At 47.0% G+C, this 26814-nt stretch overlaps 1 protein-coding gene across 4 annotated transcripts in view; it reads right to left on the reverse strand.

Annotated features, from left to right (window-relative positions):
- PPP3CC (protein phosphatase 3 catalytic subunit gamma) overlaps positions 1-26814 on the reverse strand; it is a 50892-nt gene that overhangs the window by 14051 nt on the left and 10027 nt on the right. For all 4 annotated transcript variants that reach the window (XR_013185591.1, XM_077191650.1, XM_077191649.1 and 1 more), the window contains exons 2-9: positions 17847-18044; positions 14899-15023; positions 7503-7614; positions 5227-5372; positions 3468-3607; positions 2435-2512; positions 2264-2358; positions 484-609 (exon numbers count right to left, since the gene is read on the reverse strand). Coding sequence is in view for 3 of the 4 variants with exons in the window: in XM_077191650.1 (XP_077047765.1) it covers positions 484-609; positions 2264-2358; positions 2435-2512; positions 3468-3607; positions 5227-5372; positions 7503-7614; positions 14899-15023; positions 17847-18044 (1020 nt within the window). In the remaining variant the exon portion in view is untranslated. The remainder of the gene's footprint in view (positions 1-483; positions 610-2263; positions 2359-2434; positions 2513-3467; positions 3608-5226; positions 5373-7502; positions 7615-14898; positions 15024-17846; positions 18045-26814) is intronic.

Here is a 26814-nt window from a genome sequence, read left to right on the forward strand (position 1 = left end):
CTTGGGGTGGAATTTAATCTCATCAGGAGAGGTGAAAATCCTTTTGGTGAAAAGCTGAGGCAAAGTCTTGGTCATATTTTAAGCTGGCTCGCCTTCTTGAGAACAAAATAAGCCTTGGATTGAAGTGAATGCTTCCTTTTTGGTGGGCCAGGAGCCAACAGGAATTTAAAATTCCTCTGCTGCAAACCGAGAGAAACATCTCCAGATTCTGAGGTGGGGCTACAGCACCCAAGAGCAGCCCTACCAGCAATGCAGGAAGAGCAAGAAAGGAATGTTTTACTGGGAAAAGCTTTTTCAAACAGCTACCAACAGCTGGTTTTGCATGAATTTAGCCCAGTAAGGAAGATCTCCTTGAGCCTGAACTGCTCTCCTGTGCCACCTGGAGCTGCAACACTCTCCCAGCAGTGTGGGACAGGTTTGTGACACTCAGGATATGAGGAGCAGTCACTGGGAGTTTAGAACAGAACCCCAAATCTCTCTTACCCTTTTCCCCTACGAAAGGCAAGGACCATGTGAAGACATCCATGAAGTTTGGAAGCCAGTAGGGGTGAGGGGAACAGTTGAACTGCCTGATGTTCATGACATTGTTTTCATATTTCAGTACAGCAGCTGGGGGAGAAAAGGCAAAGATAAATAAATGTCCATGGGCACTTTCCACCTACAGAATCCTGGATTTGAAGGATCTTAAGGAGCAGCCAGTGCCACCCCTGCCATGGGCAGGGACACCTTCCACTATCCCAGGTTGCTCCAAGCCCCCAAGGTCTGGCCTTGGACACTTCCAGGGACCCAGGGGCAGCCACAGCTTCCCTGGGAATTCCATCCCAGCCCCTCCCCACCCTCAGAGGAAGAAATTCCTTCCCAATCTCCCATCCATCCCTGCCCTCTGGCAGTGGGAGCCATTCCCTGGGTCCTGTCCCTCCATCCCTTGTCCCAAGTCTCTGTCCAGCTCTCCTGGAGCCCCTCTAGGCTCTGGCAGGGGCTCTGAGCTCTCCCTGGAGCCTCTTCCTCTTTCAGCCCCAGCTCTCCCAGCCTGGCTCCCTCTGGAAGTTTTACCAGTGTTATAAAACCTTCATTATCAACACCCTGTTACACTTGTGTAGCATCAAGCTACCAACTCTCCAAAATGAGAAGGTTTAAGCCATAATATTTTGGTTTCCTCAGGCTGGTTCTTGGCTTAGAACAGTGAAACTCAAACAGAGCCAAGATCCAAAGTGAGGGGTAAAAACCCCACAGCTGGAGAAAATTCCACCATGGTTTAGGGGCAGAGGGAAGTGGAAAACTTTCCTGCACTATCAGCTTCTGTGGGATGGCAGCACCCATCAAAAGGGCTCCATTCTCCTGTGGCTGGGAATGAAAACTTTATTCCAGGCCTTATGACTCCAGAGTTAATTGCCACAGTAACACATTAAGTCAACCACTTCAGCTCAGCACACAAAGCTCTCTTTCATTCCAGGCACAAGAATGTGACTGGAGGAGAGGGTTTGTATCAAAAATAGTGTGGGTTTTGTATCAAAAGCAGTGTGGTGGCAGCTGGAGCAGGGCAGGGATTGTCACTCTGTGCTGGGCACTGGGGAGGTGCCTCCAGGGCTGTGTCCAGTTCTGGTCCCCTCACTGAGACCTGGAGGGGCTGGAGAGAATCCAGGGCAGGGAACAGAGCTGGGAAGGGGCTGGAGCCCCAGGAGAGGCTGAGGGAGCTGGGCAGGGGCTGGAGAGAATCCAGGGCAGGGAACAGAGCTGGGAAGGGGCTGGAGCCCCAGGAGAGGCTGAGGGAGCTGGGCAGGGGCTGGAGCCCCAGGAGAGGCTGAGGGAGCTGGGCAGGGTCTGGAGCCCCAGGAGAGGCTGAGGGAGCTGGGCAGGGGCTCAGCCTGGAGCAAAGGAGGCTCAGGGGGCCCTTGTGGCTCTGCACAGCTCCTGCCAGGAGGGCACAGCCGGGGGGGCCGGGCTGTGCTCCAGGGAACAGGGACAGGAGCAGAGGGAACGGCCTCAGGCTGGGCCAGGGCAGCTCAGGGTGGGCACTGCAGGAATTTCCCCATGGAAAGGGGGCTCAGGGCTTGGCACTGCCCAGGGAGGGTTGCAGTGCCCATCCCTGGAGGTGCCCCAGGAACAGCTGAAGTGACACTCACTGACAAGGTGGGGATTTGGCACAGGTTGGACTCAATGGCTTGGATCTCTTTTCCAATGAAATTATCCTGTGATTTTGGGAGGGCAGAGTGGGAGAGGGATTTCCTGACCTCCCCCAAGACCAGCAGAGCCTTAGGCTTACCCTTGTTGTTATAGACATCTAAGTAATTTGGTGCAGAGAAGATTGTGATTAACGAGGGAAAGCCCGTGGTCTGGCTCTTCCTGTACATTCGATACCTGCAAAACAAGGCACGAGTTAAACCCGGCTTAGCACAGCCCAAACCCCGCCCAGCCCCGGGGCTGCAGCACTCACCCAGCGTCCTGGGCTTCGTGAGCTCGGATTACGGATAACAAACTATTGTTCTGCAAAAATTCACACACTGCAGGGTAACTGCAAAACAAAAAGGGAGGAGAACTCAGCTGTGAGCAAAGGAGAGCACAGAACTCGGGTGGTCTTGGTTTCTGGGAGCAGCTGCTTGCAGAAAACATCCAGTTTCTGTCCTCAAAATATGTTTTATTCAAAAATTATTCCAATGATATATTTTTATATAAAAATTAATTGCAAAGGGTTCTGTTAAACCCTTCCTGTAAGTGGACTGTCAGCACAAATCCTTCTTTTTTAGCAAGGAAAATATTTCCTAGAGATCCAGATGCTGCAAATCCACTGGCTCCATAGAGCCAGTCCAAAGAAGCATCTCTGCTGCTTGAGATCCCAATTCTACAAAGTAACTTATCCAAAGACAGCTCAATATTCAAATTTATCCAAAGACAGCTCAATATCCAAAGACAGCTCAATATTTCAACTTATTCAAAGACAGCTCAATATTCACAGAATCACAGAATGATGAGGTTGGAAGAGATCTCTAAGATCATCCAGTCCAACCTGTGCCCTCACACCTCAACCAGACTATGGCACCAAGTGCCATGTCCAGTCTGCTTTTAAACACATCCAGAGATGGTGATTCCACCACCTCCCTGGGAAGAGCATTCCAGTGCTTTATTATTCTTTTGGTGAAAAATTTGTTATTAATATCCAACCTATACCTTCCCTGACATAGCAAATTTATCCAAAGACAGCTCAATAGCCAAAGACAGCTCAATATTTAAACTTATCCAAAGACAGCTCAATATTTAAACTTATCCAAAGACAGCTCAATAGCCAAAGACAGCTCAATATTTAAACTTATCCAAAGACAGCTCAATACTCAAAGAAGCAAAAAACAAACAAGAATTTGTATATCAGAGCCAAGTGAGGAGAATTTCATGTAGACTGCAAAGCCCCACAGAGTGGTCTGAGCAGTGATCTTAGTGTGAGGAGAAAGAAATGCCCCCTGAACACCCCTCACCTGTAGAAATAGGAGCAGCCTCGGACAGTGTTGTGGGCAAAATGCTCCAGGGTTTTCTCGTTGCCGTAATCCTCGGAGGGATCCGACCACAGCAGGTCACACATCGGACCAAAGGCTGGAGGCTCCTTGAACCTGTCTAACTGGAGAGGGGACACAACATCAGCAGGAGCTGGGCCAGGATTCCTCTTAGCTGGGGCTGTGTGCATGTCCTGGATTGCCAAGCAAGTTGTGCTCTATTCCCCATCTGCATGGCAGCTGGCTTCTGTTCATGGGCAGTTTTCTTATCTCTTCCACAGCCACTCCTCCCTCTGGGGAGACATCTGCTGATAAGAGGCCATTGAATGTCCCTGCATGGCTGATAAGAACTACAGCATCCCATTGGGAGATGTGAGCCCAGAGGGAGGAGCCAAGCATTCCTGCCTGGATAGAATCTGGAGATTCTGGAACACCAGCCAAGCATTCCTACCTGGATAGAATCTGGAGATTCTGGAACACCAGCCAAGCATTCCTACCTGGATATAATCTGGAGATTCTGGAACACCAGCCAAGCATTCCTGCCTGGATAGAATCTGGAGATTCTGGAACACCAGCCAAGCATTCCTACCTGGATAGAATCTGGAGATTCTGGGACACCAGCCAAGCATTCCTACCTGGATATAATCTGGAGATTCTGGGACACCAGCCAAGCATTCCTACCTGGATATAATCTGGAGATTCTGGAACACCAGCACGGCTTCTCCGCGGGATTCCCCAGAGGAGCAGCAGCTGCCTCTCCTTCCCCTGGATCTCCAGAGGAAGAGACTCCACCCTTCTCCAGGATCCCTGCTCCAGCAGAACCAGCCCTGGCACTGCAGGAGGGCTGAGCCACAATTCCAATGGTTCTGCTGCCCACACCCTGACCCACAGGGTGTCAGGCTGGGTTCTGACTCTGGCAGTGTTGGCTTAGTCCACTGCATTGTTGATTTTATCTTTTTATTTTCTTCCCTAATAAAGAACTGTTATTCCTGCTCCCATATTTTTTGCCTGAGAGCCCCTTAAATTGAAATTTATAGCAATTCAGAGAGGGGGTTTACATTTTCCATTTCAGGGATGCTCCTGCCTTCCTTAGCAGACATCTGGCTTTCCAAACCAAGACAGTACAAATCACCAGTGGGATGGGGCTGCTGTGGGACACCTCTCAAGCTGTTTTATTTTCCAGCATCAGTCTTATTACTTGGTTATGACAATGGGAGGATTTATCAGCTCACATTTTAGGCAGCAGACAAAGAACTTAATGTTACAACTCACTTTGAAAGTTTTTTGACCAATCCCACAAAGCAAAAGCACACTGACAGTAGTTCTACCCAACCACTATAAGCACAGGTACCTTTGGTTAAAACAATGTTTGCTTATTTTGAATACCTGCTTGTAAGTCTTAAAACACAATGCACAGAGCTCTGTTATTAAGCTTAGAACTTCCTAATATCTTGTTAGATAAACTTTTCTGTAGCTTAGGGAGTTATTTTAGACAAGCATTAATACACAGACCATTGTTCTATTTGCTTTTACTTTTTGACTTTTTACATAATTTTTCTGCTGGCTACTGCTTAGCTCTAATCACAGTTCTGTTGTTTCTGAGGCCTGCCTTTTTTAGCTTTCTCAAAACCCTCTGATTTTATGGATTCCCACAGATTCCCACCCATCCCAGCCCCAAATCCACACAGGAGTGAACCCCATGGGGACCTGGGAGGGAAGGGAAAAGCTCCTGGAGCTGACTTACTTTCCTAATGTCATCTAGACACGTGATTTCTGGAGACAGGCCCCCGTGGACACACAGGAATTGCTGGTTGAGGAGGGCAGCAAGAGGAAGACAGTCGAAGGTGTCCATGCACGCGTCATACACTCGCTCCGAGTACTTGATTCGACCTGCAGGGAGGAATCCAATCAAGCTCTGATCACCTCAAGTGCTGATCAATAAACTCCAGGAACCCAGTTCCAAAATCAAAATGGCTCACAAATCAAACTTTGCACCTGGTAGTGAAAATACTGCTTTAAAATCAGCATCGTACTGGTGAAAATATTTATTTAGATTAAAACTTTGCACCTGTGTATTCCTGCAAATGCTACTTTAAAATGAACTCTGCACCTGTGTATTGGTGAAAATACTGATTTAAAATTAGCAGTGTATTTGTGAAAATACTGATTTAGAATCAACTCTGCACCTGGAATCAACTCTGCACCTGTGTGTTTGTAAAAATGCTGATTTGGAATCACACTTTGCACCTGTGTATTCTTGAAAATGCTGATTTAGAATCAAACTCTGCACCTGTGTATTCCTGAAAATACTGATTTGGAGTCAACTCTGCACTTGTGTATTGGTAAAAATACTGATTTAAAATCACCTGTGTATTGGTGAAAATACTGATTTAGATTCAACTCTGTACCTGGGATTAACTCTGCACCTGTGCATTTGTGAAAATACTGATTTGGAATCAAATTCTGCACTTGTGTATTGGAGAAAATACTGATTTAAAAGCACCTGTGTATTGGTGAAAATACTGATTTAGACTCAGACTTTGCACCTGTGTATTCATGAAAATACTGATTTAAAATCAACTCTGCACCTGTGTATTCCTGAAAATGCTGATTTAGATTAAAACTCTGCACCTGGGTATTTGTGAAAATACTGATTTAGATTAAAACGCTGCACCTGGGTATTTGGAAAATAATTGTTGGGTGTGTAAAAGGTTTTTTTTTAATCTGGAATTGGACAATATTCATGTCCCTTCAATTTGTTTTCCAGAATGCCTGCACTGAGATCAGCACAAAGGAGATGAGGTGCTCCCACATCATGAAAACTGGGATCATGTAATAAATTTGGGATGCTGCTGGAGCCCCCCCATCACTCCCCACAGCCCTGCTGCACCTCCAGACTCATCCTGACTGCTGAATTTGGCACAGCAGCATCACACAGCCATGGGGGCAGGAATTGCTTTTCCACAGGTCCTGGGAGGCAGGATTTGCCCACAGGAATGGATCCCCCAGGGATGACAATTCCAGTGATTCCTCACCCCAGCAGAGGGGAAGAAGATGTTCCCAAACATAAATCACAGCCTTTCCAAAGCAGTTTGGCTCTTACACCAAGGCTCAAATCTGCTCAGAAATATCCTCAGGGAAAGGGAAAAGCAGCACCTCCTGTTCTCCAAAGGGAAAAACCCAGCCCCAGCACCTGGTTCAGACTGGGCCCAGCTCAGCAGGAGCTCACCTGTGTGCAGGTGAGGGGCACAGCTTCCAGCACAGAGCTGGGAGGTGTTTTCCAGCTCATTCCTGAGTTAACAGAACAGGGACTCATCCCCTCTGAGCCTTCCCCCATCCACCAGCACCCAGAGCTGATGGGATAAAGATTGGATTTGTGCCTTGACCAGAATTATCTCTGGAGGTCGGGTCCTTGAGCAAGAATTCCCTAAAGGAGCTTTGCATTGAGTTCTCCACCTCTTTTATTCCTTGGAATGACAGACACCCATCATTCCCTGACCTTTCCTCAGCACTGCTTGAAAAACATGCAAATGCTGTGCACAAACCCATCTTTTCACTGAAAAAACCATTTGAAAGGTAAATGATCCTCCCCAGTGCAAACAGGGAGGAGCAAATCCTTCCCCCATTCCAGCTCCAATCACTGATCCCAGCTGCACAATCTGGAGCTGGAAGGCTTTTGGCACTGATTACATGTTGCTGGGGCTGGAAGTCAGGGAGGGGAGGATGTGTGTGCCTGGCTCATCAGGACAGAAGTGTTCCCATTTCTTCCATCCACACTCAGGCTTTGAAACCAAAAGGCCACATTTGGTGCTTAGCAGAACTTCAAGATTTGGGGTTTGGGGTATTTTTTATAGCAGAAGAGCAGGAAAACAAGACAACAGGTTTTTACAGCTCTGATGCCACTCAGAGGCACAAAAATTGAAGCCCACGCCTTCTCACAACACCTTTTTTTTTAAAAAATATATTTTAAAATGTATTATTTAAATGGATTCAAATCCTTCTCCCACTGCTGATACTTACATTCCTGCTTGAAGGTGAAGTATTCTGTGAGGTGCCTGCACTCGTGGTTCCCTCGAAGGAGGAACAACGTTTTGGGATGATTTATCTTTAAACTCCATAAATACAGCACGCACTGCAAGAGAGGCAAACAGGCCATGTCATAAAATCCTTTCCCAGGGCACTCATCAGCCTCAGACTGCACTAAGAGGTTCTGGGAAGACACCCAAAGTGGAACCCAGCTCCATAATGGGCAGTGGATCTTCTCCTGGCCAAGTGGGGAAAAGCCACCGGGATTTCTCTATATTAGGGCTGGCTTGGAGAAGTGACAAATGAGGTCGTGGCCAACAGAAAACAGCTCGGGGCTGGGTGGGGGCAGCTTTGCTTCCAGCACAAACCAAAGGAAAAAAAAAAAACCCTTTTGTAGAGCAGCAAAGCAGAAGCAGCTGTTTGCTCCAGATGTTCCACTGGGATGGAGACCAGCGAGAGGAGCAGGCACAGACATTTGTCCACAAAACACCCGGAAAATTCAACTTCACCTTCCCCACTGATTTCCCCCCCCCCCACTGGTTTTTCTGCTTATGCTACAGTCATGTGAAGTTCAAGCTCAAAACAGGAAAAGCTGAGCCCAAAAAACAAGCTTAGCTTAGCAAAGCTGTCTGGCTTTGAAAAGGCCTTTCCACATCCCCTCTGCGAGCGGCAGCACCTGCAAAACGGCGCCTTTGATGAGGCACAGACCAAAGTCAGGCTGAGATGGGGTTTGGAGCAGAAATATTTCATGCTGGCTTCCCAAAAAAAGCCTGAGGGAAGGGCTGGGAGGGCTCACTCAGCCCGGTGTGCTTGGGCTGACAGCAGCAGAGCTGTTATCTCACACTGGGAAGTGTTATCACATTTCCCTCCTTGCTGTGGAGTGCTGGAAGGACAATCCATAGGGACAGCAAGCTCCAGGAGCTGGATTAAAGGCTCTAAGAGGAGCTTACCCTGCAGGCTGACAGGCTGCAGGACACGCCTGGGAAACAGGAACCACCACCAAGTGTGTTTTACACCCTCCAAAATTTCCCATCTGGGCACAGATCACCAGGAACCAGCTGGGAACAACCAGAACCCAACTGAAGCAGTTCCCAAATGGTTCCCAGCACAGCCAGCTTAGATCTGGTGATGCTGAAATACTGAACCTGTTGAAGCACTGAACCCTCCAAAATCCCCAAACTGGGGCACAGATCCCCAGGAAGCAGCTGGGAACAACCAGAACCCAACTGAAGCAGTTCCCAGTTGGTTCCCAGCAAAGCCAGCTTAGATCTGGTGGTGCTGAAGCACTGAACCTGCAAGGTAAGCTCTGCATGAATCATCCCAGCTGATCCCAAAAACCCTGAGGAGCTGTAAAGCACTGCCTGTGTCTCACTTGGAATTCAAGCCCACATTAACAACTTGATTAATTGGGAATTCCAAAAGAGAACGGGGCCAAGGCCAGTAGCAAAATCATGTTTTATTGCATCTGTTACCAGGAGGAATGCTCTCAACAAAACCATTTATAATTATTCTGGGATTTAAAGCTTTAACCTCCCTGTGCTTGCAAGAGAAATGTCACTTTTCTGGGCTGGCAGGAGAGTTCTGAGGCTGCTATAAATGAACCAAATGACTTGGAGGAAGAAGCAGCCCTGGCATCAAAGCAAGGCAGAGATGCAGCATCAATAGGGGAGGGTTTGGGATGCATGGAGGCTTGGCAGCCTGCAGAAGAGAGATTTTTAAAACACATTTGAAGGGGTTTAAAGTGAAATGGGGTTGAATTTGGCACCACAATTGTTCCTGGACACAGCAGGGACATGGAGAGAGACCATTCCCTGTGGCTGGAGGCACTTCCCAAGGATGTGGGGACTGCCAGGTACCAGGAGCACACGGAGTAAAGGACATTGGAGAGCCCTCAAGGGCTCCAGAGGGGCTGGAATGAGGAATGAGGGAGTTTCTACACTTGCATGCCTCAGATGCTTCCTGGTGTTTTGCAAAGATCCCTTTTCCAGGAATTGATTCCTGCCTGTTTGCAACAGCCAAGGAGCAAATCCAGGCAGTCACAGCTTTTTGGGTTTAAATCATCTTAAATAATCTCCTTCTCTCCTTACTCTGCCTCTCTGTGTGAATCCCAAAGCCAAGGCTTTGATCCACTTGGAAAGTGAAAGCTCAGCAGGACACAGGGAGGGAATTCCAAGAGGAATTGGGACTTGCAACCCCAAAAATGCAAGAGGGGCTGGTGCCAAACCTGCCCCCACCATGACCTCTCTCACCATTCCCCAAACCTGGCATTTGTAAGGAAGTTTTACACACAGAGCTTGCCAGAGTGGGAACAGAGGCAAAACTCCCAAATCCAGCCCAAAAATCCACCTTCACTCCCACTTCACAGGGCTGACTGGATCTCTTTTATGTTATTCTGGATCTCTTTTATGTTACTCTGGATCTCTTTAATTTTATTCTGGATAAAAAGTGCATTAAATCAAGATTAACATACAATTCCATAATTAGACAGCAATCACGTGTCCCATCATAACTGGATAGGAAGAACTGGCCTGGAAAGGTGCATGCCATTATCACACCACTTTTCCTGAAAAATTCCCTCTTTCCATGGATTCTGTTCCTGGCCATAACAATTCACTTTCTAATTTAACAAAATCATTCTGTTCATTGTATTCCAGCTTTGTGGACTGAGATGATCCTTCCCTACCACGAGCACAGACCTTTCTTGTGCCATTCTGGGATTTGGCACTAAAAGCCGAATGAAAGAAGCATTTTTCCCACTGGGAATCCTTCAGCAGGGCCCTGCCTCATCAGCAGCTCCCAATGGGGGGATTTCCATGGGAAATCAGGGAGTTCATCCTGATTTCCATGCTGCCTGTGAGCCCTGCACTCTGGAGCTGGGATCTGTGGCCAGCAAACCCTTCCCAGAGTCCCCTTCCAGCAGCATTCCAGCTTTCACACGCTTCTTCCCTCCCCTCTCCCCTCACAATTCTTTTCTTTAAATAAAAAAAAACCACCAAACCATCAACCAATCCACTCTCTGTGGCCTCATTATACTGGGAATTCATGTTTTTAAATGAGAATTTCCCTAAGCCAGAGGCCCAGCAAGAATTTGTTGAATGATTTGTTGCTGATATCCAGCTGAGCTGATGAACTGAGAGGCTTGGGGAGGGGCTGGGGCTTTCAAAGGTTTTGTCTGAGCCACAAATTCCTCCTTGTACCTGAACAACCAAACACCTGGAGCCACAGAGAGCATCTGGAAGGGAAATTTGGCCCTTACACCTCCTTGGCCCCCAGTCTGGCATCGTTTCCTGCAATTAAACCCTCCCCTCCTGTTTCATTCTGTTAAAAGGTCACAGTTATGGAACTGTGGAATATCCTGAGCTGGAAGGAATCCACAGGGATCCCAAGGCCTGGCTCTGCCCAGGACAGCCCCAGCTGCTCAGATCATCTCCCCATGGATGCCCAGCTTGGTGTGGTGACTCATGAGGCTGCTGCTCCTGCTCCAAACCTTCCCAGAGGTCACACCACAGGGAAAACCTGGATGTTTGCCCATCTGGGATACTCCAAACCTGCTGTTGTTTCATTACAGAAAGCAGATTTTGTGCATTCAGGTGGGAATCTCTTCCAGCACAGTGGGTGTGTGGCATTCACATTCTCTAAAAAAATCCCTTCACCCAGGATTTTTCTCCTGGGAAGCTGAGAAGCCTCAGAGAAAAGGAAAACAATTCTTATCTCATTTACTTCTCCTGTGTTTTGTTCCTGTGGGATGTGTTTGGAGATTGTTTACCCACAGGTGATTGTTCCATTGGATTCTGCTGGGAGTTGTTTTCACTCTTTGGCCAATCAGGGCCAAGCTGTGTCAAAAATTCTGTAGAGTCACAAGTTTTCATTATTATCTTTTTAGCATTTAGTAAGTATCCTTTCTGTATTCTTTAGTATAACCTGGTATTCTTTAATATAATATTATAAAGTAATAAATCAGCCTTCTGAGAACATGGAGTCAGATTCATCATTCCTGCCCTCACTGGGGAATTTCCCAGCAAAAAAAAAACAGTAGGTGGAAGGGAGAAGGATATGGGGATGAAAACTTCTGGATTCTGCCTTATCCTGATGTTTGGAGTGTGTTTGCTGTGCCCATCAAAGCCCACCCTGAGCTGTGGGATCAGAGGGATTTTCCAGGGGGAATCTCTGGCAGGGGAAAGGGAGAGAGGAGAGGAAAAAGCAGCAGCAAATAAAAGATTTTTGTCCCACCACCTCAGTTCTCCAAGGCCATACATCCTCTTGGAATTCTTCCATATTATCACAGGCAGAGAGGACAAGGGGGATTTGAACTAAAAGGGGATTTAGATGGGATATTGGGAAGAGTTCCTCATCCAAGGCCAGGTTGGCCAGGGCTTAGAGCAACCTGGGATAGTGGAAGGTGTCCCTGCCCAGGGCTGGAACAGGATGGGATTTAAGGTTCTTTCCAAGCCAAACCATTCCATGATTTTGTGATGATCCCAGCATGGAGAGATAAAGGTGCTGATCCCCAGCACTTCTGGAGATCTGAGAGTAAAAGCTCCATGTCAGATCAATCCTGGGCTAAGAGCAGAGAGTGGGAGCAGGACTTTTCCACCCTGGATCCACACAATCCATACACAGACACAGGGCCCAACACCTCTCATTTGAAGGCTCAAAAATAAAAAAATAAAAAAAAAAATCCACTTTTTCTCTCAGAAGGAGCTGCTGTTCTGGAATTTAATCCCTTTTCCAGGTGACCACTGCAAACCCAGCTGAGCAACCCAGAGGAACAGTGGGATGTGTCCTTCCCTTTCCTCCCTGGGGGCTCCTCCTGCCAGCAGCACCCCAAAGCCCAGAGATCCCAGCAGCCCCAGCTCTGCCTCCTCTGTCCCTGCTCCTCGTCACACCTTGGCTCCCTGTCAGGATTCTGGGGCTGGAAGGGAGCCAGGGGCTGCTGGAGCTCAAGCTGTCAGCCCTGCTCTCCCTAAATCCTCTGCAGAATCCTTCAAAGAACCCCTTGCACTCATCCCTGACAGCTCCTTCCCAAGATTCCTCTGCAGAGCCAGAGGCTCAGCTGTTCCTGCAGCCTCTTTTTTCCAAGAGAAATCACTCCCTCTGTTATTCCAGCTGATTTCTGCCACATTTCAGGCCCCTGCTCCCCCAAAAGCTTTTCCTTACTTTGCTTCCAACTGGGAGAAGTGCTCCACTTCCACTCAGCCCTGGCTCTGTGAATCCAGCTGGCTGCAATCCCTTGGGATTTGTGGCATTTGCTAAGAGCTGTCCCTTCCTGTCCCATCCCAGCTCTGCACTGAGCCAGCAGCAGCCTGGAGGCTCCACTCCATCCTTTGTATTCCCAATTTCTTGGGCATGGAATCCCAGGGAGCTGCAAACCCTGCCACAGCCCAGGTGACTCCTGCTCCTCTCTCCTGACCCTATTCCAAGGTTTTCAGAGGGAAGCAGTGACTCAGGCTCATGGCTCTTTCTCCTCCTGCTCCATCCTCAATTCTGCAGCTTTTCCAACATTTGCTTCTCACTGCTTGCTGGGATCCTGTTGGAACCCTGGATACTGAGAATTGTAAACTTTCTGTGCTGAAAGTTTAAAATTTGACTTAAGAGACTTCCAAAATTAATTGATAGCACTGAGATTATGGATGTGTAGTTAGTTAGAAGTGTGTGATATCACAGAGTAGAAAACTTAAGAATTTTAGAATATAGAAATAAATATAAAGCAAGACAGAGGTTTTAGGGCAAAGACAGGTTGTTCTTCTTTACCTTCTTCTTCCTTCTTCTTCATGGGTTTGGGTGGTGTTTTGTAATTAGAAAAGTCCACATTACAAGCTTCCAAAGATCAGTTATTAAGTTCAAAAGGAAAAGAATCTAAGTGTCATTTCTTAATTAAATAGTTCAGTCTTAAAAGAATAGTTAGCCATTTTGTGCCTTACTAATAAAAAGCTACAAAACTCAGAGTTGTGGGACTATTTCACTGATAAAAGATAACAAATACCCAAGTCCAAACATGAGCTACCACCTCAAGTGCCTTCAATCAGAGCCTCCAGAACCCACAGGATCCTGTGGCCTGCACCAGCACCATCAAATGTCCCTGAGTGACAGCCCCAAGTGACATTAAAAGCACCCAGAAGGCAGAGGTCAGCCTTTAACCCCATCACTGCCACTTCACTGTCCCTGCCTGAGGATCCAAAGATGGGGACATCATTTCCCTGCCCAAAATCACACTGGGACTTATCAGCATTGCCTTCACCCCATGCAGAACTCCACTGGAGGGGAAATCCAGCATGAGAGATCTGGGGTTGGTGTTTGGGCTGATTCTGAGCTGGATTTGATCTCATTCTGGGCTGAATGTGACTGATTTGGGGCTGTATTTCAATGATTCTGAGCTGTATTTTATTGTGCTGCATTTGAACTGATTCCAAGCTGCATTTAATTGATTCTAAGCTGAATTTTACTGATTTTGAGCCATATTTTACTGATTCTGAGCTGTATTTAATTGATTCTGAGATGTATTTAATTGATTCTGAGCTGTGTTTTATTGTGCTGAATTTTACTGATTTATACCTGCATTTTACTGATTCTGAGCTGCATTTAATTGATTCTGAGCTGAATTTTAATGATTTTGAGCTGGTTTTAACTGATTTTAGCTGAATTCTACTGAGCTGCATTTGAACTGATTCTGATTTGAATTTTATTGATTTGGAGCTGTATTTAACTGATTCTGAATTGCACTTAATTGATTCTGAGCTGCATTTTACTGATTCTGAGCTGCATTTTACTGATTCTGAGCTGCAATTGAACTGATTCTGAGGTGTATTTTACAGAATTTGTATTTTACTGATTCTGAGCTGCAACTGAACTGATTCTGAGGTGTATTTTACAGAATTTGTATTTTACTGATTCTGAGCTGCATTTAATTGATTCTGAGGTGGATTTGAACTGATTTTGAGCTGCATTTTACTGATTCTGAGCTGCATTTTACTGATTCTGAGATAAATTTTACTGATTCTGGGGTGAATTTTCTGATTCTGAGCTGCATTTTACTGATTCTGAGCTGCATTTGAACTGATTCTGAGGTGAATTTTACAGAATTTGAGCTGCATTTTACTGATTCTGAGCTGCATTTTACTGATTCTGAGGTGAATTTTACTGATTCTGAGGTGAATTTTACTGATTCTGAGGTGAATTTGAGCTGATTCTGAGGTGAATTTTACTGATTCTGAGCTGCATTTTACTGATTCTGAGGTGGATTTGAACTGATTTTGAGCTGCATTTTACTGATTCTGAGCTGCATTTTACTGATTCTGAGGTGAATTTGAACTGATTTTTAACTGACTGAGCTCTACTTTAACCAAGGTTCAACACTCTGGGTTCCTTCAGCCCCAGCACCCCCAATGGTCACCTCTATACTGAAGTAGCCTCTGTCCACGTAGTCCCCCAGGAAGAGGTAGCGGGTGTTATTGGGTGATCCTCCCACTTCAAACAGCTTCATCAGGTCAAAGAACTGCCCATGGATGTCACCACACACTGGGAGAGCAAAAACAGCACAAAAGAAAGGACAGAATTACCACGCTAAGAAAAGCAAGGTCACGGCAGCAGCGAGGAGCAGAGCGAGCAGCGGCAAAATCCTCCCTTGTGAGAGCTGAGTTAAAAAACCTTGGGGGTGGAAGGAACAGGGCAAAAAAACCTGCTGGGGTTATCCAGGTTGTTATTCAGGAATTGAGCCCTGAGCTCTAGTGGAATATGGGTCTCCTCTCCAGGTCTCACAAGCTCTTGGAGATCTGTTTCACAGCCAGGATGGCTCAGCTGCCTCAGAAGGCATAAAATCAGCAGGATGGCTTCTGGGGTAGTGTTGGAAATAAAGAGGTTTTAATAAAAGGCAAAATAATAAAAACTCTTTGCAGAGAAAAACCCAGCCAGGTGCAAGAGGTCCTTGCCCCTGGTAAATACCTCATAAAATCAATTCCTTTCTTTGTTCTCTTATTTTTCTAGTGAATTGCTCAGGTGGGACGTGGGACTTTTTGGCTCCTGTCTAATTGGCCATCCTTAAGTTTGAGGTGAAGTCCCCCAAACCTATGAGATGTCTTTTCACCTGACTGAGGAGAGAAAATTCTGAGCTTATTTCCTTTTTTAAGAGGTCAAAAGACAGTTTTGTCACTCCGTCAACAGGGAGCACATTCCTATGTGAAAAACGCCAATCACTTGGTTATAAAAACAGTAATATAATTAGAGTAATAAAAATTTGAACAATTGAGATTAGGAATAAAAACAAAGAGTTAGGGACAGTCCAGGTACCTCTTTCTGGGCAAAATAAGCCTGAAAAGGAACCCACATTAACAGAGGATTAACCCTTAAAGCAACAGCCTGTTGCATATTCATACACCTCATCCATGATGCAGAAATTCCATTCAAACACAGGATTCTGTCTGGGCAGTGTCAGCTTCTTCCTCTGAATCCTAACATGAGCAAGGTGGAAAGAAGTTCATTTCTTTTGATAATGGAGCAATAAATTCTCTTTCTCTGAAAGATTCAGGTGTTCTGCGGCTGCTATATTGGTATGAGTACCTCTTTAAAAAATATCCCACATCCACAGTTTCTATTTTAACCACAAAAGTTCCATTTTAACCACAAAACTACCTTGACCATCCTATTAAAACGTTAATACAGCACTACTAATCAATACAACACAACACATAAATAAAATAAACTCCTGAAATAAAATAAAGCTCCTGAAATAAACCTGGGATTAAGCCCTGCTAAGATTCAGCCCCTTCATCTTCTGCCATTGTTCCAGCATGCCCTGTCCAGGCTTTTAAACACACCCAGAAATGGTGATTCCACCACTCCCTGGGAAGAGCATTCCAGTGCTTTATTATTCTTTGGGTAAATTTTTTTTTTTCCTAATATCCAACCTATACCTTCCCTGATGTAGCTTGAGACTGTGTCCTCTGCTTCTGCCAGGTGGAAGAGACCAAGAGGTTGGATATTAGGACTCTGCCCCAATACCTCAAAAATCTTCACCCCCAAAAAGCAGAATTTGCCCTTCTCTGCCCCAATACCTCAAAAAGCTTCACCCCCAAAAAGCAGAATTTGTTCCTCTTCACTCCAATACCTCGAAAATCTTCACCCCCAAAAAGCAGAATTTGTTCCTCTTCACCCCCAATACCTCAAAAAGCTTCATCCCCAAAAAGCAGAATTTGCTCCTCTTCACCCCAATACCTCAAAAATCTTCACCCCCAAAAAGCAGAATTTGTTCCTCTTCACTCCAATACCTTGAAAATCTTCACCCTCAAAAAGCAGAATTTGCCCTTCTCTGCCCCAATAGCTCATAAAGCTTCACCCTCAAAAGCAGAATTTGCCCTTCTCTGCCCCAATACCTCAAAAATCTTCACCCTCAAACAGCAGAATTTGTTCCTCTTCACCCCAATACCTCATAAAGCTTCATCAAAAAGCAGAATTTGTTCCTCTTCACCCCAATACCTCATAAAGCTTCACCCCCCAAAAAGCACAATTTGACCTTCTCTGCCCCAATACCTCAAAAAGCTTCACCCTCAAAAAGCAGAATTTGCTCCTCTTCACCCCAATACCTCAAAAAGCTTCACCCCCAAAAAGCAGAATTTGTTCCATTTCACCCTGAAAAAGCAGAATTTGCCCTTCTCTGCCCCAATACCTCAAAAATCTTCACCCCCAAAAAGCAGAATTTGTTCCTCTTCACCCCCAATACCTCAAAAATCTTCACCCCCAAAAAGCAGAATTTGTTCCTCTTCACCCCCAATACCTCAAAAAGCTTCATCCCCAAAAAGCAGAATTTGTTCCTCTTCACCCTCAAAAAGCAGAATTTGCCCTTCTCTGCCCCAATACCTCAAAAAGCTTCACCCCCTAAAAGCAGAATTTGTTCCTCTTCACCCCAATACCTCAAAAAGCTTCACCCCCAAAAAGCAGAATTTGTTCCTCTTCACCCCAATACCTCAAAAATCTTCACCCTCAAAAAGCAGAATTTGCCCTTCTCTGCCCCAATACCTCAAAAATCTTCACCCCCAAAAAGCAGAATTTGTTCCTCTTCACCCCAATACCTCATAAAGCTTCGTCAAAAAGCAGAATTTGTTCCTCTTCACCCCAATACCTCATAAAGCTTCACCCCCAAAAAGCAGAATTTGTTCCTCTTCACTCCAATACCTCAAAAATCTTCACCCCCAAAAAGCAGAATTTGTTCCTCTTCACCCCAATACCTCAAAAATCTTCACCCCCCAAAAGCAGCATTTGCCCTTCTCTGCCCCAATAGCTCAAAGATAGCAGGTTTATCTGTGTAGAGCCATCCAATCTGCACTTTGCACACCCAGGAGCTCTGACCTGTGATTGGAGCCTCCACCTCGATCATGGTTTTCTCGTGCCTCAGGATGGCGGCGCCGTCGTTGATGATTTTCAGCGCCGCGTCCTCCTCCAGCCTCCCCTCCTTCACCAAGTGGCTCTTGAGGACGTCGAGCCTCGGTTTGCCATCCTCAAACACCTCCTTCAGAGTGAGCCTCTGCGTGGGAGGGAATGGGACAGCTGCAAAGGCAAGGCAAGGCAAGGAGTCAGCTTCTCAGGGAGAGGCAATGACAGGCTTTGCTTCTCTGAGGAGAATTAATCCACAACCATCAGAGGTTTGTTGTTGTAGCGGTGGTTTTATGGTTTAGAATGGTTTTTTGTCTTTGTATCCCCTTGTTTTCCCCAAATAATCCCTCTCCTTTGCTGAGATTAGCCAGGGTTGATACAGATTGAGTGATCAGCCAGGGGTCAACCCCCACACGCTGTCCTAAATGTCCATTCCCCAGTACCCATCCCATAAATTCACTTATTATAGTCACCCCAGGCAGGCCAGGTGGGCTCTGCAGGCTGAGCTGAGGCCCAGCACCCCAGTGTTGTGCAGTGTTTTTATACTTTGTAATAGTTTCATTTTGTATCCCAGTATTTTCCCCAAATGCTTTACCCCAGATTGTGTCCCCTCCCTCTACCTGTGTAATCCCTGTCCTTTGCTGAGATCATCCCCAAATCCCCACCCTGGCTCTCTGTCACTCACTCACCATCCCATCCCCTCCATCTGGAACTTTCAGTCCAGGACCTTGAGTGATCAGCCAGGGGTCACCCCCAAGTGTTTCCCCACACGCTGTCCTAAATGTCCATGCCCCAGTACCCATCCCTTAAATTCACTTATTATAGTCACCCCAGGCAGGCCAGATGGGCTCTGCAGGGTGAGCTGAGGCCGTGCCCAGCACCCCAGTGCTGCAGTGTTTTTATACTTTGTAATAGTTTTGATTTCTAGCCCAGATTGTACCCACTCCCTCTACCTGTGCAATCCCTCCCCTGCACTAAAATCATCCCCAAATCCCCACCCTGGCTCTCTGTCACTCACTCACCATCCCATCCCCTCCACCCAGAACTTTCACTCCAGAACCTTGAGTGATCAGCCACGGGTCACCCCCAAGTGTTTCCCCACACGCTGTCCTAAATGTCCATGCCCCAGTATCCACCCCATAAATTCACTTATTATAGTCACCCCAGGTAGGCCAGGATTGGCTCTGCAGGCTGAGCTGAGGCCGTGCCCAGCACCCCAGTGTTGTAGTGTTTTTGTACTTTGTAATAGTTTTGGTTTTGTATCCCAGTATTTGTCCCAAATGCTTTACCCCAGATTGTACCCCCTTGATCTACGTGTGCAATCCCTGTCCTTTGCTGAGATCATCCCCAAATTCCCACCCTGGCTCTCTGTCACTCACTCACCATCCCATCCCCTCCATCTGGAACTTTCACTCCAGGACCTCGAGTGATCAGCCAGGGGTCACCCCCAAGTGTTACCCCATTGTCCTAAATGTCCATGCCCCAGTACCCATCCCTTAAATTCACTTATTACAGTCACCCCAGGCAGGCCAGGATTGGCTCTGCAGGCTGAGCTGAGGCCCAGCACCCCAGTGCTGCAGTGTTTTTATACTTTGTAATAGTTTTGTTTTTCTAGCCCAGATTGTGTCCCCTCCCTCTACCTGTGTAATTCTTCTCCTTTGCTGAGATCATCCCCAAGCCCATCCCAGCATCTCCTCCTCATCCCAGCTGAATCATTCTGATCATTCTGGTCCTGCCATGGCCAGGGGATGCTGAAGGAACTGACCCCAGAGGGTGAGGAATTCCTGCTTTTACTGATTTAGGGAGGATTTGAAAGGATCCCTGGGGTGATTCCCATCTCTCCATGGATTGCAGGAGCTGCTGGCAGCCAGGCCACACACTTGGGGTTTTATTCCCAGTTCTTCCCAAACATCCAGGCCCTCCTTCCTGGAATTAATTTTAATTCAAGATATTCTACAGCCATTAATTACGCCAGGGTCATGCGTGCTCCCATCTTTTTCAAATTAGCCCAGCCTGGAAGAAGGGAGATGAGGAATTCAGATTTTTACTGAAAACTCTATTTTTTTTACTTAATGGACAGAACTTTGGGAGGGGTTAAAGGATTAAAAAGGGAAAACCTCCATTGTGAGGGGCTGAGCACATGGCAGGGAAAATGCCACAACCTTTTTTCTTTATTCAGTTTTCTGTTGTATTTTTGATAAGGTTTAATAAACCTTCCCAAACTATGAGAAGTGAGGAGCATTTCTCACACCCAGGACAATGCCTGGGATGCAAATCAAAGCCCTGTCCTCACCCAGCAGCCACCAAGGACTGGTGAGGCCACACCTTGAGGGCTGGGCCCACTTCTGGGAGCTCACTGGGAGTGAATCAGGGAAGGGAACAGAGCTGGGGAAGGGTTTGGGACACCAGGAGAGGCTGAGGGAGCTGGGAAGGGGCTGGAGAAAAGGAGCTCAGAAGGGCCCTTGTGGCTCTGCACAACTCATGTATAGAGGTTAAGAAAAGTTTTATAGATTTATAGTTCTGTTGTACCCCTTGTGTGGTTATCAAGGGACAGCTGGGGTTGGGACACCTGAGCTCCAGTCAGGATTTGAGGCAGAGATCTCCACCACTGGACAGCCATGAAGGGGCTGATGGACAGAACTTTGGGAGGGGTTAAAGGGTTAAAAAGGGAAAACCTTCATTGTGAGGGGCTGAGCACATGGCAGGGAAAATGCCACAACCTTTTTTCTTTATTCAGTTTTCTGTTGTATTTTTGATAAGGTTTAATAAACCTTCCTAAACTATGAGAAGTGAGGAGCATTTCTCACACCCAGGACAATACCTGGGATGCAAATCAAAGCCCTGTCCTCACCCAGCAGCCACCAAGGACTGGTGAGGCCACACCTTGAGGGCTGGGCCCACTTCTGGGAGTGAATCAGGGAAGGGAACAGAGCTGGGAAGGGTTTGGGGCACCAGGAGAGGCTGAGGGAGCTGGGAAGGGGCTGAGCCTGGAGCAAAGGAGGCTCAGAAGGGCCCTTGTGGCTCTGCACAACTCATGTATAGAGGTTAAGAAAAGTTTTATAGATTTATAGTTCTGTTGTATCCCTTGTGTGGTTATCAAGGGACAGCTGGGGTTGGGACACCTGAGCTCCAGTCAGGATTTGAGGCAGAGATCTCCATCACTGGACAGCAAAGGAGAGGTTGATGGACAGAACTTTGGGAGGGGTTAAAGGGTTAAAAAGGGAAAACCTCCATTGTGAGGGGCTGAGCACATGGCACAGTGTTGTATTTTTGATAAGGTTTAATAAACCTTCCCAAACTATGAGAAGTGAGGAGCATTTCTCACACCCAGGACAATACCTGGGATGCAAATCAAAGCCCTGTCCTCACCCAGCAGCCACCAAGGACTGGTGAGGCCACACCTTGAGGGCTGGGCCCAGTTCTGGGAGTGAATCAGGGAAGGGAACAGAGCTGGGGAGAGGCTGAGGGAGCTGGGAAGGGGCTGAGCCTGGAGAAAAGGAAGCTCAGGGGGCCCTTGTGGCTCTGCACAGCTCCTGCCAGGAGAAAAGGAGGATGAGGGAGCTGGGAAGGGTCTGGAGCCCCAGGAGAGGCTGAGGGAGCTGGGCAGGGGCTCAGCCTGGAGCAAAGGAGGCTCAGGGGGCCCTTGTGGCTCTGCACAGCTCCTGCCAGGAGGGCACAGCCGAGGGGATTTGGGATCTTATCCCAGGGAACAGGGACAGGAGCAGAGGGAACAGTCTCAGGCCATGCCAGGTGACATCAGCAGGAATTCCTTCCTGGAAAGGGCTGTTAAAAAAGGGCTGTTAAATACAGGAAGGGATTGCCCAGGGAGGTTTGGAGTCCCCATCCCTGGGGGTGTCCAAGAACACCTGGAGGTGGCACTCAGAGCTCTGGGCTGGGGACAAGGTGGGGACTGGGCACAGCTTGGACCTGGTGATGCTGGAGCTCTCTTCCAAGCTGAAGGATCCTCAGTGCTCCACTAAAATATTGAATTTTGAATTTTCCAGCATAGAGCTGGCCAAATAACACAGGGAGAAGAGCGGTGCCACGGCTCCCTTTTAAATGCAAATCCAGCAGCAATTTACCCTGAAAACCCCCAAGAGGAAACTGCACCAGAGATTCTCTACAGCTGAACATCAATTTTCAAATCACAGGAACTGCAGGAGTGGCTCTAATGAAAGGGGAGCTGGTGCCTGCAACGAGGTGGCCCCACTTTCATGGATCCCTTTGGAAGTTGTGCTCTGTGTCCCATGTGCCTGGAACTCTGCAGAGCATTCCCCACCAAGCTGACAATTAAACCAGACCTGCTTCAACCCACACAGGCTGGAGCAGGGCTTTTTCTGCATCCACTGCTCAGCTCTGCTCCAAAAGGAAAAAAAAAACCCTCTGGAGATGGATGAATAAATAATTAGAAATAATTCTGCAGGATTTTTCCCCTCTGGGTCACTGGAGGGCTGGCAGTGCTGTGGGAGGAAATGAGGGAAGATGTGGGGCTGGCACCAACAGGATCAGCTGGGATGAGGGAGGGCAAAAGGAAGGAAAAAAGGTGGAAGTGCAAGTCCAGGACGTGGAATGAGGGATTTTTTGGGACACTGAGAGGCTGGAAAATGATTTTTAAGTGCTACAAACCTTGTGGTGGTTCTGGCATCCGACTCCAAAGGGAGCCAGGGAGCACTTGGAGGGCAAATGACTTACAAGGAAGAGAAGAGAGAAACAGAAACCATTCACCTCCACATTCCCCAGCCCTCAAGCATGGCCAACACCTCTGGAGCCACAGCAAGGGAGTGAGAAGCCCCAGAGGTGGGGTTGGAGAGCTCAGCAAGGGTGGGATGTGACCCCAGGACAGCAGTGCCCACCCAGAGATGCACAGGAAGCTCCTGGCTTTGCCTTTTCCTGGTAGCCCCAGCGAGCAAAGTTATGCAAGATCCAATCTGAGGCTTCAGCCAAGAACTTTTATGTAAGTTCCCTCCTTGGCTTTGCACAGCTCCACTCCCACAAGGAGCTGGGCACGACCAGGAGCCGGCTCCTCCTTGGCTCTGTCAAGGTTTCAACCACCCCAGTTTAATTAAAAATCTCCATTTTCTCTTTATCCATGCTCCATTCTCTCGGCCAGGAGGAAGAGGATGCTCCTGCAGCCAGGCAAGGCTTTCCAACAGCAGGTACAGCCCTCAGAGCAACCTGACCTGGAATTTTGGACCTCCAGGCCATTGAGAAGGGTGGAGAGACTCACCCAGGTCCTGCTCCTATCTGAAAAACGAGGAGATAAGTCCTTATCTCACCAAAAAAAAAAAAAGAAAAAAAAAGAAATCAGAGTTGTGGAATGGCTTGGGATGGAAGGAGCTTCCACCAGCCCAGGTTGCTCCAAGCCCTGCCCCTTCCAGGGACACTTGCAGGGCTCCAGAGCAGCCACAGCTCCTCTGGGAATTCCATCCCAGCCCCTGCCCACCTTCCCAGGGAAGAATTCCAGAATTCCTTCTCTACACCCACCCTAAATTTTCCCTCTTTCAGTTCAAATCCATTGCTGCTCTCACAGCAGTTCCATGGTTGGTCCTGGAATGCCCAGACAGTGGGTTAAGCTCATCCTCACAGCCAGCTCCCAAATAATTAATGAAAATTAGGGAAAAAACCACTCCCAACATTCCAAGAGTTCAACCCTGTGACCTCTGTGCCACCTTCCCTTTGCACACCAAGCCAGGAGTTGCACCCAGGCTTGTTTGAACAGTGAAATCTGCAGCTCTGGGGTTTGTAAATCCACCAAGGGCATCCAAACCCAGGGTGAGGAAAAGGCAATTCCTGCTCCACCAGCAGGACCCTGCTGAGGGCCAATCCACGACAAAAGGACACAAAAGCAAGAGAAGACTGAGGTGTGAAATGGATTAAAAGGTCAGGTGTGCCCAAGGGAAAACGAAAAGGAAATTAAAAGGAAAATCAAAGGGATCTCTTTGCTGGACTCCAGGGCAAGATTCCATTTCCTGCCAAGTTAATATGGATTTTATTTGCCAGGCCACAAGCAAGGGGGTATTTGCAACACTCTGAGAGGACATGGATAGTTAAGGATGGGAGAATTTGGGCAAAATCTGCTTTTTCCACCACCAGCAGTGCTCATCCCTCAGTGCCAGATAAAAATCCCACAGGAAGAAAAAATAAAATCCCATTCCTCCCTACCTCAGTCCTTAAAATGCACTTAAAATTCAGCTTCAGCAGGGCTGCCCCATGCCCAGCTCCAGGCAGAGAACACAGAGTGATCCACAAATGATTGTTTACACATCCCAGAGTCCCTGGGCTGGCTGCAGGGATTCATTACTGAAAAAGGAGCAGGAGCTCCGTGCCTGGAGTGGCAGCGCTGGCCAAACGCTGCAGGGAAAAGGGATCCCCTCAATGCCCCCCAAAATAACCCCACAGGGTGCAAAATTCACAAAAACAAAGCAGGGAGAGGTTTCCCTGCAGCTCCTGGTGCACATCTGGGAGAGAATCCAAACAAGGCCCCCTTCCCTGCCTGCTCCTCAGCACACAGCAGATGGTGAGAGATGAAATTTGGAGCAAAAAAAGCACATTTTGGGGCAAAACCCAAAAAGGATTTGGACATTAAGGAGCTTGAATGGGCTGGTAAAGGTGAAAACATTGCCAGGAAAAGTCCAGCAGGAGCCACCCAAACCCCCTGTGAAAGGGAGGGAGAAGCAGCTCCAGGGCTGAGCTGGGCACAGCAAGGTGGGGTTTTTGGTTTTTTTTCCTCTTTCCCAATTTCCAAAGAGCCCAACGTTATTTTTATCCCAGATTTTATTCCCATTCACACCTAACCTACATTCATCTATTCAAAGCTGTGTCCAGGGCTCACACAGAGCTGGCTCAGGGGGAATAATGTGGAGAAATCCAGCACAGAAAGGCCTCAGAAATGGCTTTTTTTTTGCTGGGAAAAAGGTGGATTTTCAGCTTTCAGAGTCATTAACGGGGAACAAACCCTTGGAGGCAAGGGATGGATGTCACTGTCACTCCAGCAGTGCTCCTGCTTTTCCTGCTGCTCCATCCCAGATCCAGGCCAAAGGCAAGGACAGGCTGGGCCTCAGCAGCTGGGTGATGTGGAATGCCAGAATTATCCAGCTTGGAAAACCCCCCAAGGTCATCAGTTCCAATCTGTGACCGGTCCCAGCTCAGAGCACTGAGTGCCAGGCCCAGGCATTCCTCAGAAACCTCCAGGGATGGGAATTCCAGCACCTCCCAGTGCCTGACCACCCTATTTATTAGCAACCACCCTATTTATCAGCAACCACCCTATTTTCCTTGCAATAATCTTTCTTCTTCCCAAAATGATTAAACCACGTGAATTTCTGGTCCTTAAACACAAAATTGTCTTTGCTTTAAGAATCCCCACCCTGGTTTCTGGGAGGTTTTTTCCTCCCCTGATGTGAGAACCTGCAGAACCAGGTGTGTGTGTGCTCAATATTCTGATTTTTCCAAGCTTGGATCAAGCCCTGCCAAATAATCTGTGTCATTTTCCAGGGCTGGCACAGGCAGCCTGAGCCTGCCATAGCACAGAACTGTTCGTTCCAGCTGCAGGAACTCCGTGGAAAAAAATAAAAATAAAAATGGAGCTTCATCACCTCCCACCTGAGGAAATCATTAACTTCTCCCTTATTAAAAGAAACATTAACGGCAAAGAAAAATCTCCAAATGAAGTAAACAACTTCTTGTATAAAAGCAGCAAGAGTCAGGAATAATAATAATACTAATAATAACTATTATTATTATTATCATTATTATTATATATATAATACATATATCACATATGTATAATATTATAATAAATATATGATAATATATTATAATATATTAATAAATATATAATAAATAAATATAATATATAATATATAATATATAATAATAAAAATAATATATTATATAATATATAAAATAATATATAATATAATATATAACATATATTATTAAATATTATTATTATTATTATTATTATTATTATTATTATTATTATTATTATTATTATTATTATTATTATTATTATTATTACTGCCATTTCTATCTGTTTTCCCCCAAATTTTTGCATGTTCCAATCATTCTTATTTGCTCTGGGTAAGGAACCTCCATATTTCAGAAGCTCCAGAGACTCCCAAATAGAGGGGAAATAAAAACTTCCAGGGCTGAGAAGCACAACTCTGGAAGTGCTGAAGAAAACCCACAAGATTTGGGGTTATGTGAATTCCTCTGGACCAGCAGCTCCTTGGGATGGATGGAGTTTCTAACGTCCCAGTTTTATCCAGAACTCCCAGTGTGCTTCTGGTTTGGAGAGCTGCCTCTGATCCTCACCTGGAGCCACAGATTCCTTTTAGTAGGACAACCAGAATTATCTCCTCACAATAACCCTAAAAATACCTGCATTGTAGGAGCTGAATGAATGATTTCTTCGAAGGGGACAGTCAGAGTCAGCCCAAAGCAGAGCTGGGAGGGAGCAATGGAGCCGTTCCCAGCAGCAAATCTGAGTCCCTGCCTCATCAGCTCCCAGGAAAAAAACCCCAAATTTGAGGCCACCTTGGGAGAAGCTGGCAGGCCCTGGGGCTGAGCAGGAGCCAGGTGCATTTAAGGCTAAAAGAAGCAGGTGACAGCTCCAGGTATGGAAATGCAAACACAAACAGAGCACAGCCCTGGCCCTGCTCAGGGCTCCCACAGAAACCTGGGCTGTGCAAGAGGCTCCAAATCCACCCAGACCCCAGGCCAGCCATGGATTCCCAAGGAAATGTCACAGAATTCCAGAATGGTTTGGGTGGGAAGGGACATTCAAGATGATCTCATTCCAGCAGATCAGGCTGCTCCAACCTGGACTGTCCAAGAGGCTCCAAATCCACCCAGACCCCAGGCCAGCCATGAATTCCCAAGGAAATGTCACAGAATTCCAGAATGGTTTGGGTGGGAAGGGACATTCAAGATGATCTCATTC

Source organism: Agelaius phoeniceus, chromosome 30, assembly GCF_051311805.1.
Source record: "Agelaius phoeniceus isolate bAgePho1 chromosome 30, bAgePho1.hap1, whole genome shotgun sequence".
In the NCBI taxonomy this organism is placed as follows: domain Eukaryota; kingdom Metazoa; phylum Chordata; class Aves; order Passeriformes; family Icteridae; genus Agelaius; species Agelaius phoeniceus.